General features: G+C 38.3%; 1 protein-coding gene across 1 annotated transcript in view; it reads right to left on the reverse strand.

The window, feature by feature from the left end:
* Positions 1 to 14,963, reverse strand: part of med13a (mediator complex subunit 13a) — an 88,223-nt gene that overhangs the window by 30,423 nt on the left and 42,837 nt on the right. The window contains exons 4-9 of the mRNA XM_073829374.1: positions 12,911 to 13,056; positions 7,614 to 7,811; positions 7,258 to 7,452; positions 6,995 to 7,157; positions 5,463 to 5,576; positions 1,930 to 2,661 (exon numbers count right to left, since the gene is read on the reverse strand). Of these exons, the coding sequence (XP_073685475.1) occupies positions 1,930 to 2,661; positions 5,463 to 5,576; positions 6,995 to 7,157; positions 7,258 to 7,452; positions 7,614 to 7,811; positions 12,911 to 13,056 (1,548 nt within the window). The remainder of the gene's footprint in view (positions 1 to 1,929; positions 2,662 to 5,462; positions 5,577 to 6,994; positions 7,158 to 7,257; positions 7,453 to 7,613; positions 7,812 to 12,910; positions 13,057 to 14,963) is intronic.

Below are 14,963 nucleotides of genomic sequence, written 5' to 3' on the forward strand. Positions count from 1 at the left end.
ATTCTAAAGATATGTACTTTCAGTTCACTGCATTGTTAGAGACTTCAGGAAGGTTTTAAAAGAGAATGTAAACAGATTGTGTCTTAAATGGGACATATGAAGAAAAAAACTGGCTTCCTTTTGAAAACATTGCAGCTGAATCACAAAACATCTCTCTCCAGTCAAAAAGCTCACTTAAACTAACCTGCAAAAATGGGTTGTTCAGAAATCAGGTTATGGGTATGACGACCCAAATTTGCCTATCAACATCTATTCGGTATTCAGTAAACTGGCCCATCCTGCTGAACAATGTCAGTATGCTTAAATCAAAATGAGATATGGACTAGTGTCTGTGAATAATAAACCATAAAAAGACTTTAAATATGAATCCTGCATGCTCTGCATGTCTGTGTGAATGACAGACACACGTTTAGTTTACTACAAACTGAAGCGCGTGTGACGCTCAAAGTGTTTTCAGCCTCTGCCGTCTCAGTATATGAGAACATGAACACAAACAATCTCTAGAACTGCTCTGAGAGTCACTTCATAAGCAATTTACTGTTTCTTGTGACAAAAACTATTGACATATCCAAACAGAAACTCAAATTTCTTCACAGCAAAGCGTCAAAATAAAAGTTCAGTTTAACTTAAAGGAAATGTGACAGAAATATATTATTGAATGTAATAGTTATGATTTTGCTGTAGTGCCACATTAAAAAAAATATATAAAAAAATATTACAAGATTAAAGTCATAATATTTCAAGGATAAAGTCGAAATTACAAGAATAAATTCAAAATATTACGAGAATAAAGTCGAAATATTTCGACAATAAAATCAAAATTAAGTTGAAGTGTTTTGGGAAAATTTTTTTTTTAAATATTTTGAGAAATTGAGAATTAATTAAATATTTTGAGAAATATTTTGAGAAATTGAGAATTAATTTGTAGCAATTACAAGATTCAAGTTTTTAAATTAAATATTTTGAGAATATATTCTAGCCTATTGCGCATGCAAATGGCCGGATTGAGAGCACCAGGAGATATTCCAAAGTCTCATCTTTCAAAATCTCAACATTATTGCATTGTTTGTATTTCGCTATAAAGATAAGACTTTGTTTTATATTAAAAGTGCCAAAAGCACAGTTTATTGGGTGCCTGGTGCACTACAAATAGGCCTAATGCAATCGCAGATGTGAAATTTTTTTTTTCAAGCATACTGTCCCTAAGAGTATAACAAGTTATGATTTCTGCTAATAATCCCACATATATTCAAATAAATTACAGTAGCCCAGAAACTTCTCCCGGTGCTCTCAATCCGGGCCATTTGCATGCGCGGGCTATACTCTCAAAATATTATAACTTTAATTGTTACGATTCAATTCTTGAAACATTTCGACCTTATTCTCAAAACATTCTGACTTTATTCTAGAAATACTTCGTCTTTTATTTTAACATGTCGCTGTAAATAAAACCATAGTTTTGTAAAAAAAAAAAAAAAAAAAATTATTCAGAAATGCTTTTGTTAATTAATTTAATATAACCATTAAAATGGAAACATTATAATTTAAAACAGAACTTGTTAAATTAAATAAAATGTGTAGACCTTAAAAATTAGATTTTTGTTAAACTTAATAAATTGCTGTTAAATTGTGTAAGTTTCATGATTTCAATTAAATAGACATGATTTTTGATTAATACAATTTAATTTAGGAATTAAAATAGTCTACACAAATTAAAACAAAAGAAAAAGGAATCCAGGGAAAAAAAAAAAAAAAAGGAATTTGGGAAAAAATAAAACTGATTTCATAGGACCCTATTCATCCAAACAATGGAAGACAGAGGGAGGTGTTTTCTCTTATTTTTGCCTGGTGGCTCAGAAATGACATCATTTGCCTTCAAGTAACTGCATTAAATTGTGTGTGACGCATGAAATCATGTGCGATACTCACTCAGTAACAGACATAATCCCTTCAGCTCCGAGTGACGCCTCTTCTCTGAGTTTGTCTCCTGGCAGTGACGGCGTGGGAAACTCTGCATCTTTCCTACGTGGCAGGTTGAAGAACCTCCACGGCGCGTGACTCCCGTCGTCATCCAGGTTTACTGCTGCACTGACGTACGGGGTGGGCTCCATGGGTTCGGGGTACGCAGGGGGAAAAGGTTGGGTGAGGGGCTCCAAACGGGCATCATCTGGGCCCTTTTGGGGCAGGAGGCATGGCTCTGCTGAAGGAGGGTAAAAATGTTGGCTGTGTGGTGTGGAGGGGTTCTTAATGGCATCTGAGCCTTCCTCACCACGTTCGCAGGGGTGAGGACTCAGCGGCGGGGGCTGAGGAGAGCCGCCCATCTCCGTTGGGCCGCTGCTGCCCACGGTAGCTCCGCCTCCGCTGTGTAGCTGTGGAGGTTTCGAGCTGGAGCTCACATCAGATGAGCGAAGCCCAGGAAACCGTCCACCCTCTTGACCTCTAAGAGCCAAGCGCTGGCCTGCAGAAGCGTCGGTTTCCATGGAGGAGACATCTTCGCAGACTGAGTTGCGATGGTGGAAGGGCGTCTGCGGACGTTTTTGCTGTTTGTCGCCCTTTTCGGGCTTCTCCCCCGCTTTGTGCTTGATGGGCGGCTGCTGCGTCTGACCGGCGGTGGGCGGCTGACCAGGCGTGCTGCCTGCTCTCTGCTTCTGCGTTTTGTGCCTGGTAAGATAAAGAAGTATTTTAATACAACAGATAGATGAGTTATGAACTGATGACATCATTAATAAGAAAGCCCATTACCAGAAACCATATTTTTTATTCATTTCTTTTCACTGTGAGAGTTCATAACATTTCTTTTCAGGTTTAATAGGCCTCAGAGACTCGTAACAGAGAAATGTAACAGTTTCTTAATTAGCTCATTATTTAGAATTCTCTAACTATTATTGGATCTGTGAAAAAACACTCTTTGAATCAAGATTCTCTGCTTGTCGAGTCCAAGGACAGGTTTAAGAAACCACCCTTTTAACAACAAGCGCTCCACTCCTATCAGAGTCTGTCTGACCTGATAACGTGTGTCCACACTTTCTCAGAGATATGTAAAGCACAACAGCTGCCAGAGTTACCCTGTGGGTTTCCTTGTACAGTGTCTCTCTTTTATAATGTTGTTCTTGAGAGGCAGTCACCATCTCAAGCGCCACAGTATCTCAACACACAAGCCTGTAGCTACAAACGGAGGCTTTAAATACACAGCTTTCATCCCTCCCTTAAAAATGCCAGGCTTTCACTACAACCACTCACGTCACAAAGCCAGGAAACTTTAGTTTGCTTCAGCTATTTTACAGTGCTGTACAAGTACACATGTTAGCATTCAAGAGAGAGGCTAAACCATATGTGATCCTAGACCACAAAAACTGTCTTAAGTAGCCTGGGTATATTTGTAGCAATAGCCAAAAATACACTGCATGTGTCAAAATGATCTATTTTTATTTTATGCCAAAAAATAATTAAGATATTAAATAAAGTCCCCATTAAGATATTTTATAAATTTCCTACCATAAATACATTAAAACTTAATTTTTGATTAATAGTATGCATTGCTAAGGACTTCATTTGGACAACTTTAAAGGCGATTTTCTCAATATTTAAAATTGTTCTTGCACCCTCAGATTCCAGATTTTCAAATAGTTGTATCTCAATTTTAAAATTGACCCTGATGACTGGTTTTGTGGTTCAGGGTCACATAGTTCACATGTAGTGTGAGCACTTTGGGGGCCAAGGAACTTAATTTAGCCTGTGTATGTAAACAAAGAAACCACAGGGTACTTTGAGGTTGGAACTGAGATGGTGTGAGCATGTAGACCTGTGTGACAGTTAGGAGTCAGTAAGACATATAGTACATACGCAGAGTGGTATATTCTGACAAACTTAAACAGCACAAACTTAAGAGCTAAAAACAGTTACGTCCAGATGTCCAGAACACAGGGGAGTCGAGGATAAAATTACACCCTCTCTTACACACACTCAAAACAATTTCACATGTACACACAACAACACAGTCACACAAGCAGAATGCTAAACAAGCAGAAAAACTCTTGGTCGACGCATGGTCATTTTCACTTCACGGGGGGACTCCGAGTTTCATCACACCTCTCATGCTGGGTCTCTTCCAAAAAACATATTTGGCAAATGACAACAGTCCCATGGCGCCTGGCCTTCTCTTGGCCTGAACTGAACAGCTACTCAATGAAGAGAAAGAGAAGACGACTAACAGCAAGACCACACAGCGCTATGTGACGGTAGTCTCTGTTAATGCTACTTACAATGCTCAATGAGTGTTTGGGCTCAGTTTAGTACTTGCTTCTGGTTTATACAATCATTATCTACCTAAAGTGGACACTGATAGATCTGGACTATGTCGATAGTAAAGGTCCATCTACTTTCAAATCCCATCACTGCAAGCCAGAAATCTACCACTGAATTGGTCAGTGAATCTATAAGCTAGTCTATAATCTTTAAACACAAGATATCATTTTATTAGTAGCATGTAACCAGTGACAGAATGAACAGTCTGTCAGAGATTAATTACATCATTAAACTCAATAGGAATATCTGCAGACTCTTATAAGAGATGACAGCCTTATGTTTTTTGTAATACTAAATATTTTGCTTTCATTTAGAATTAACCTAATACTTCATATAAACATTCATTCAAGGTGATATTGCCCTCTTTAATTATGAAATGCATACATACTCAGAATTCTTTGATCATGCTTGATGTCAAAATCAAATTCTAAATTGCATTTTAGCTGTTATGCTGCAAAGCTACATTGGAATATATCTGACCAAAAGTTCTCTTTAAAAAAGTTTCCAGATACTTCTAAATCTGACTACAGAAAGAGTTCATGTAGGAGTGTGTAAAATACTCATGAGTCACAAAAACCACACAATAACATGCAAGTGGAAGGACTAAAATGAGCTGCAAGACTAGGTACAGCCTGATACATTACATACAGATATGTGACCCTGGACCACAAAACCAGTCATAAGGATCAATTTTCTGAAAGCTGAATAAATAAGCTTTACATTGATGTATGGTTTGTTAGGACGTAAGGTTTGTTTACAACTATCTGAAAATCTGAAGTTCTTAGCAATGCATATTACTAATCAAAAAAATATATATATACTTGATATATTTACGGTAGGAAATTTGATTTTGTGGCCGATGGTCACGTACACATTCAACACATGTAGGCTCTGAATGTCTAAGCAAGTTAATTTCTCCTGTCTATCAGAATCAGAGCAGGCTTATGACACCTTAACACCATCACTCAGACAACCGGTTTCTCCGGTTTTCACAAAGAGCTTATTTAATACTCCATGACAAATGTATTGCCTGTCATTTTACAGAGTGACAGATGACACTACAAGAGCTGAAAAGCGATTAGTGGCAACAGCAGTGTGGGATGGTTAAACAGCGGCCTATGAGAATACAGGACTGAGAGAATGTACACAGTCTGTACCTCGAACAGTTGCAGCTTGATCTCTGTGTGGAGTCTACGAAGTCCCAGGTGCCCACTTTTATCAGCGTCTCCTCCTCGCTGGTCCCATTGGAGGCTGTGGCAGAGAATTTTCGTCTGCAAACACACAATAAAACAAGATTGGAATCAAACTCTGAATCTTCTGAATGGCTTCTAAATCACAAAATCTATGGTACTTTGAGATTACATCTCGCAATTCTGACTTTATATCCCACTATTCTGACTGTATATCCCACAATTCCGAGTTTGTAATTCACATTTGTGAGTTTATATCTCGCAATTCTGACTTTATAACTTGCAATAGCGAGTTTATATCTTCCAGTTCTGACTTTGTAACTGACAACTGTTTATATCTTGCACAATTCCTACTTAATTTCTCAGAATTCCAAGTTTACATCTCACAATTCTGACTTTATAACTCACAATTGGGAGTTTATATCTCCATTTTCACTTTATAACTCAATAGCAAGTTTATATCTCACAATTTTGACTTTACAACTCACAATTCTGACTACAACTTGCAGTAGCGAGTTTATATCTCACAATTCTGACTTTATAACTTGCAACAGTGAGTTTATATCTTGCAATTCTGACTTTGTAACTGACAAATCTGATTCTGTAACTCATAATTGTGAGTTTATATCGCACAATTCTGACTTTATTTCTCACAATTCTGACTTTATAACTTGCAATAGCGAGTTTATCTCTTACAATTCTGACTCACTTCTAACTCACAACAGCGGGTTTACCTTTCACAATTCTGAGAAAAAAAGTCAGAATTGTGAGATGTAAATTTGCAATTTGTGAGAATAAAATTTGAATAGAATTGTGAGCAATAACTTTCAGATTTTTTTTATTCATAGCCACAAAAGGGCTTCAATAGTATACATCTGGTAAGTTGTGGTTACAACAAATGTTTATGAATATTTTCACTGTTATTGCCCAGGAAAAAAAACTATTTTATTGAACACGCATTGACCTTTTTGAGTAAAGGCAGATATGCCACTATAGGTAGTATAGTTATAAGATTTTTTAAAATTATAAGATTATCAGCTTAATTTCAACAATAAGACAAGTATGAAATGTAAAAAAGTCACTTAAAAAAAAAAAAAAAAAAAAAAAAAAAACGTATACATTGTTCAAATAAAGTAAACAAACTGAAATAAAGTGACAACGTGACCTAAAATTAAAGAAATTTTAGTTTGGACAGTGTCCAAAAACTGTTCCCAAGATGGACTGAACTGACGTCTGAGGTTAACTGATGTTAAAAGCATCAAACAATCACATCTGTGCAAGTTTTGACTCAAAACCTTAAAGACAACTAATCTTGATCACTCCTATTTGCCCCCCCCCCTTCAATATTCAGTAATAAAACATTCTGTGGTTCAGATATCCATTGTACCAGTTTCAACAGTGCATTGTTGCTCTGCGCTTGATTTATCACAACTGTGAAATGGGATTATCTGATCTCAGATTTACTCTGAGCTCATCTGAGGATGTCTGAGCACACTCACTTGTTCTGAGCTCGGTTGATGTTGCACTCCTGCCAAACGCTTTCAACCACCTGACTTGCCATCCTGCGTGGAATCTTGCCACCGTGATGACTGGTGCTGTCAACACTGAATCCATCCATCGCCACCGGCAACCGCATCCACTTCTGTGCCGAGTGAGAGTGAACTAGAGAAAGAAAGAAAAGACGAAAAGTTTGAGAGTGTAACGGATGCTGCCCGTAAAATGAGATGGGCATGGGTTTGAGTCGAGTTTGGGGCATGTTTACCTGTCTGAGCCTCCTCAGGTGAGGTGGGAGGAGTCAGGGTCACTGAAGAAATGGCGGGATCACGGTTTGAAGCAGGCACTTGATGGCCGTTCGAATAGACAGCGGTGCAGTGCGAGGACCCCGTTGGTGTTACAGTGGGGATGTCTGACTGTGGGACTAACACCAGGCATGCAGGATACACCATGCGCACCCCACCTGGAGAAACGGCCACATATTAACATCTTATAAATGTTATACTTTTGGTGAAAGAAAAAAAAACATGATTTCTCCAGTATTTTCAGCAATCGTATTGCTCCCACAACGCAATAGGTTTATTTACCAGCCTTTTAAGTAAAATACATTTTGGTCCAACTCACCAACAAGCACTTCCACTGCTGCCAGGGAGTCGTCCTCCCAGTCAATGTCCTCCATTTTGTCCTCTGTGCTCTCCTTGGAAGTCGGGCTGATGGGATAGAACTGGTTCCATTCTTCAATGAGCTTCTGCGTCGGAGGGTCAGACAGTTTGAAGGACTGACCGGTCAATGTCCCGTTCAGTCCAAATGGACTCAGAATCACTACAGTGAGAATAAGAGAAGCGATTTAGTCATACACCCTATGTACAGTACAAAACACAAGAGATACTGGGTAGCATTGGCATAATGGACAAGAATTTGGGACGCAGGCCTGTCACGATTATCTAATCTAATCGAGATTATTTGATATATTCATAATCATTGTGCTCTTTTAATCCCAATCACAGATTGCCACTCAAATAAGGAAATTTTATACAAATATCAATATATCTTCAGTTTAAGATGCTTTTTTGTTATTATCACTATTTTTATATAAATAGAATTAAAACAGACTAGGCCACACAAAACAACAGTTCAAACAGAAATGGAGTTATTACAGACACACACACACACACACACACACACACACACACACACACACAAAAAAATCAAATCGAAACAAAACATGAAAAGATAAAATAATAAATTACTAGCACAAATTATACAATATATTTTAAGTAATTTTAAACATCTTAACATGTAAAAATATTGATATACACTCAGTTTTTTGAATGGTAAGATTGTGTTTTTAAAAACGTCTCTTTTGCTCAACAAGCCTGCATTTATTTGATCTAAAGTACAGCAAAAACAGTACAATTTTGAAATATTTTTCAATTGAAAATAATTTGAATGTATTTTAAAACAATTTATTCCTGTGATTTCAAAGCTGACTTTTTAGTATCATTACTCCAGTCACATGATCCTTGAGAATTCATTCTAATATTCTGATTTGCTGCTCAAAAAAACAAGTTATTTTTTCAGGGATCTTTGACTAACAGAAAGTTCAGAAGAAAAGCATTTATCTGAAATAAAAATCTTTTGTAACATCATAAATGTCTTTATCCTAAAAAAAATTACACTGACTAATGGTACAAAAGCTTTTTTAAAATGCGGATCTTTGGATCTTTCTATTAAAAAAATCCTGAATAAAAAAACAATAACAATTTACTCATTGATGATTGATGATAATATTAAAAATGTTACTTGAACAGCAAATCAGCATATTATAATGATTTCTGAATAATCATATGACACTGAAGACTGGAGTAATTCTGCTGAAAATGTAGCTTTAATCACAGGAATAAATTAAATTTTAAAATATATTGAAATAGAAAATAATTCTTTTAAATAGTACAAATGTTACAGTTTCGTTGGATCAAATAAATGCAGGCTTGGTGAGCAGATACAACTTTAAAAAAAACATTAAAATTGTTACCGTTCAAAAACAATTGACTGGTTGTGTATATTATATATTATTTATATGTTAATTGTATAATCATTTAACATATAAGGTCATTCTAATTTTGTCATTTTGTACTGAAGACAAAAAAAACCCCATAAGGAAACGTTTGTGTATTATCCTTAAACTGAAATAAATACAAATATATTACTATAAATTTAATGTTAAGTATTAATATGTATATATTATACAATACAATTAACATAAACATTTAACATATTAGGCCATTCTAATTTCAAACTATTTCTGTACAGAAGACAAAAAATAAAATTAAAAAGGAAATGTGCATTATCCTTACACTGTGAAAGACGTGAGCAAAAAGGCTATTAAATTGTTAAGTGCAATTAACTGTATGATATTTAATAAATAATAATATAGTTAATAAAGGTACACAAGGTGAGTCACCAAGACTGTGTAACATGCACCGTTGAATAACCATTTTTGCTCTTGAGTAATTCACCTATCCTAGGATCCTAATTAGTTTTTGTTCACGGATTCAAGCACTTGTGTTAACATGATAGTGTCACAAGAACTACAAAATACAATCAAGTGGCATTTATCTGGAGTTGTCCTTGGAAAGTTGCCCCAAACTGCTTCTTACAATGTAGAAAGCCCAGCATATGTAGCAGAAACACATGAAGACTAAGGAGCGTGTAATCAGAACAGGGCCAAAGCAAATGAGTCTATGAAGCGGGGAACACTGTACAAACACTCCCGCCTGGCTCTCTCTCAACCGCTCCCTCCACTTCTGTTCCTCATTAACTGTGGTCTTAAATGACTCCTCCACTGCAGCCGGGTCTCTTTCCTTCCTCCTTTCTCTCAGACACTTTCCAAAAGCCTTTCATATCAACACAGCCTCCAGTTACTGCCAAGCAGCGCTCATTCAGAGCCCATAAACCAACTTAAATAAACAGGTCACTCAGAGGGAGAGAGACAGAAACGAGTGGAAGAAAAAGACAAGGAAAACGCGCAAGACAAGGTGGAAGCAACGGCATCGGTTTTCACATTACTGGTATCTTACCAAAACACTTCAGTTTCTCAAGAGCGCCTAAAAAAATAACTGAGGTAGGTAGTAACACATTTTCCCAAGGAAATCTCATTCTGTACTTGTGTGTTTCTTTAACTGCCTTGATATATTGATCCACATATTAGGGGTTAGGAGGAGGAAGGAGCTTCCAGGGAGAAAAAAGGGGGGAGTGGATGAATCCATCCTGTGTCCTTCCATTAGTCGGCTCATTCCATGGCCTTCATCACACAAATCCATAAAAGCCACAATGACAGAGGACACCTCCGTCCATCCGGAAGAGGTATGGGAAGAGGGAATGGGGGCAGGGGGATGCTATACAAATGGAAAGGAGGCACGATTCATCTTTAATGGGTTACGGCGTCTTAAATCTAAATGCTTTAACAGGGATCGTTATCCTGCATTATTTGGAAAAAAACAAGCTGACCATACAGGGTTTGTTTGTAGATCAACTCTACAGGCAAAAACGGCCTTTAATATCTGATTGAGCCAAGGTGAGGAGGGCAGAATTCATTTTGCCTCAGAATGGCCAGCTCGTATTTACAGAAAGAAAGCCATCGTTGAGCAGAAGATCTGAATTTGCATGGCAGGGGAGTTCAAAGCATCGAATCCACTAAATGTCGGCCATCATTAGAGAAGGGGTCTGCTGCTCTGGCACACATTTGATTGGGGGCATCACACAGATATAATAGCAATTTTCAGACAAACAGCCAAACAAATGTATTCCAATATCACTGTTCACCTCACATTTATTCTGTCAAGCAATCTTTGCACTACCAGTCTCTCTCTCTCTCTTCTGCTCGGTTAAGTGAGCTATGAGTTCATTACACCCCTCTCACTGCTCTTTACGAGGTCATAGTCGCAACACTCGCACGCTCACTAATCCGAGACTGTCAGAAACGGTGAGCAGCAGACCAAAGGAGTTCGAGGGAGAGCGGGCGAGCGAGAAAAAGGTCAGCTGGTTCCAATTGACACATCACACATTCCTGATTCACTGCAAAGGTTATTCCCCTATCAGAAGGATGAATTGTGTTTTAAAACGTTAATTTGCAGGAACTGCAAACAATCTCAATTATGCAAAACACTGCTGTGGATAATGTAGATTGGTCAATATGGCATTCCAGCTAAGCTGAACTGAATGATACTGGATGAATTTCATTCAAAAGTATGTTTCACAGCATTAAAACTATAAGGAGTAATTCCCACTGATGGGTACAGAAGAGCAGTTGAGGGCTTTGAAATCCCAGGTAAGGTCCTTAAGTCAGCATGAAATGTAAATTGCGATCGAATTTTCCTCCCTATAGTGACGTAAATCCAAGTGGCTTCCCAAACAAGAAAGAAAGGGGGGAAAAAAAGAGGAGGGTGGGTCTTGATTTTGTCCCTCGGGAATGGATTGGATCGTTGTCTTTTGCTAATTGCTGCAATCTCATGTGAGTGACAGATTGCTGGAGGGAAGGCTTTACCGCCTAACCCTCACACCAGTCAACACAAGTCATCAGAGATTAGATGATGCTGTTAATGTTTTTATTGAAGATTTTGAGATGTGATTGAGAAAATGAGAATTGTCCATTTCGATTTTATGGTGACTTTAAACAGGCCTAAATCTCCTGAAGTGCAACTATTTCCCACTCAGATGATACACATGATGATTAACGGCAAAATGTGGTCCTTGAAGGCATAATTCACCCAAAAATGACATTTGTTACTCACCCTTATGTCGTTGCAAATCCGTAACACCTTCGTTCATCTTTGAAACATACATTAAGATATTTTTGATGAAATCCAAGAGCTTTCTGACCCTGCATAGACAGCAACACAACTACAGAGCTCTAGACTGTGACCAAAAAGGTTGCATTAAATTTGATGTGGTTGTATTTGTGCAAATGCATGGTCTTAGCTGTTTGACAGTGTGCGTTGCAAAGCACATTGTAACAGAAGTCAGATTTTACTGATCATGTGAAGAGGCGCTTTCAGTGCGAACGCTTCGGGTGAGGAGACTGGTTTATATTTTTTGTCTTTGTGCACAAAAACAAAAAATATAAACCAGGCTCCTCACCCGAAGCGCTCGCACTGAAAGCGCCTCTTCACTGTCTATGCAGGGTCAGAAAACTCTCAGATTTCATCAAATATCTTATTTTGTGTTCGGAAGGTGAATGAAAGTCTTATGGGTTTGGAACAACATGAGGGTGAGTAATTAATGACAGAATTTTTATTTCTGGGTGAACCAAAAATCATTAGAATATTAAGTAAAGCTCATGTTCCAAGAAGATACTTTGTAAATTTTCTACTGTAAATATCAAATCTAATTTTTGATTAGTTTTCTCACGATTTCTCAATATTTAGATTTTTTTTTTGCACCCTCAGATTTTTAAATAGTTAGACCTCTGCCAAATATCATCCTATCCTAACAAATCATACATCAAGCTTATTTATTCAGCTTTCAGGTGAATTAATTAATTAAAAAACAAACAAAAAAAATCTGAATCTAATGACTGGTTTTGTGGTCCAGGGTCATGTTTAAGGATGTGCAGATATTTATGAAATCACCATTAGTACGTTGAGCACGGCTCATGTTACCGGTAATGAAGAACACTTTCCTCTTCCTCAAGCACCTAAAACAGGAAAAGGTCTCTAACACTATTCCTGTACTTTATTTATTACATTTTTCAAGATAGAGGGGGCAGACAGGATGCCACTGGGCTTTGCTAATTAAAACCCTCATATTTTTGATAAAAAAGGAAATGCTAGAAAGAGAAAGCGGGAGAGGAGAAACAAAAGAAGGGGACCGACAGGAAAAAAAAAATTAAAAAGCATATCAAGAAAAGAGTGTTCTATCACCTTGGAATGGGCTGGAGGCCTGCTGGGCTAGTGTCAAGTGCTCCTCGCTCAGGTGGTACACGGGCTGGTGCTGGTTGATCTCCACGCTGGTGCACACATTGCTGTCTCCATGCAGGAAGAACGTGAAAGAGCAAGACAGGTGTTCTCTGAGAAAGAAAGAAAGAAAGAAAGACAGGTGTTTAAGTTAAGCAGCAGCACATGTGCCTCAAAAAGAAAAAAAAACAAAACATTGATTAACCATAAAGACCCAACAACTATGGATCATCTGCCTGGATTTCGAACATACTTTGTGAGTCATATAATCAGCACCAGTGAACTCTCGTGAATCATTTCAGCGCCATCTGATGTGATCATGAAATGCTTAAAACAGAATCTGATTCATGTGTAACTCTAAAAACAGTATTGTCAATATCTCAAACGCGTGAGAAACATCACACGTAACTGAGAAGCAAGTGTCTGCTCTTTGACCTCAAGGATTACACTGTGTTTGACCCTTCTCCTCATGAATATGCATGAGGACCTTTAATATATGTAAAAGGACAATAACACTTCTTCTACATTAGTCACACTCTGAGCTTTGTAAAGCCTGAGCTCTGTGAAAATCAGTCTAAACTACGCCAGCTTCCTAATATGTGCTTAAAATCCTTCGTTCCACGCTGCATTAGAGTTGCCCTGCTGATCTGGAATCATTGCAGGCATTAAAGCATCTTAAAGCAGAACTAGTCCATTGGCAAAATAACTAAACCAGAAAAACCCTCTAGTTTTCCATGAAATGTCATTGCATTAAGCTTTAAAAGGAAACGTTTGTAAAATAAAGACAAGTTCCTGCATGAATTAATTATGCTTACTACAACAATTTCCGCATTTACTATTGCTCATACTTAAGGTTAGACATCTGAACAAGCCCCTAAACCCAAGTATTAAACTTTTTTTGAGATTTGTTGAGAAGAGGTGTGCTATTTGTTTTCTAAGCAATCGGATTTCATCCCAGAAACATGCTGAAATGACAACAACTTGCATGTTATCTAGGGTTTTTCTGATTTTCTGACCCCTAACTACCACAACACTTGATGTGAATATATTAGAAAGCCGTTGTACAGTACAGTGTTAGCTGCTCCGACTGCTTTTAAACGACGGTCATAAACCCAAAGAGAGTCTCTCCAAAAACAAAGTATAGGCAGCGTGCCATCAGTATGGACACTCGTCAAACATCTGCATTTAGAGAGCGAGAGAACCATAGAAGAGGTTCAGCCACTAACCCACAGAGACAGACACTGATTTGCAACTACGTCACATCTGAACAGAGTAAACACGCCACACTGACCCCATGCATTACTACAGATCTCGGACTTTGCTAGGGAGAATGTTCTGCAGCAGGCTGCCCTCTGTAGAGATATTATCGCAACTGCGATCCGCTATTTCAGTCGCACACCGGTCTTAAACTTTCTCAACAACAACGCGCACAAAAGGAGGCTCTGAGCGAGCTTAATACTGCTGCACCATCACATTTGATCACATGGTCTACACACAGTGTGCTCAATAACAGCATGCTCCTGAAGTTCTCCATTCAGCAGCAGACAGAGCAATCAGTGTGTGTATCACTGGCCAACCCCAAAACAAAAACATGACCTGTAACCACTGTTCCTCCCTGAGTTCACACCAGACCAGGATCCAAAAGTAACACTCACTAAATTAAACTTCAGAGAAAATAAAGGGAGCACGACTCATCGCAACTTGTGCAACTTAAAGGAATAGTTCACCTCCTTTTTTACGGGGGCAGCCGTGGCCTAATGGTTAGAGAGTCGGACTTGTAACCCAAATGTTGCGGGTTCGAGTCTCAGGTCCGGCAGGGATTGTCGGTGGGGAAGGTGAATAACCAGCACTCTCTCCACCCTCAATACCACAACTGAGGTGAGTCCCATGAGCAAGGCACCGTACCCCCAATTGCTCCCCGGGCGCCGCAGCAATGGCTGCCCACTGCTCCGGGTGTGTGTTCACGGTGTGTGTGTGTTCACTACAGTGTGTGTGCACTTGGATGGGTTAAATGCAGAGC

Source organism: Garra rufa, chromosome 23 (assembly GCF_049309525.1).
Source record: "Garra rufa chromosome 23, GarRuf1.0, whole genome shotgun sequence".
In the NCBI taxonomy this organism is placed as follows: domain Eukaryota; kingdom Metazoa; phylum Chordata; class Actinopteri; order Cypriniformes; family Cyprinidae; genus Garra; species Garra rufa.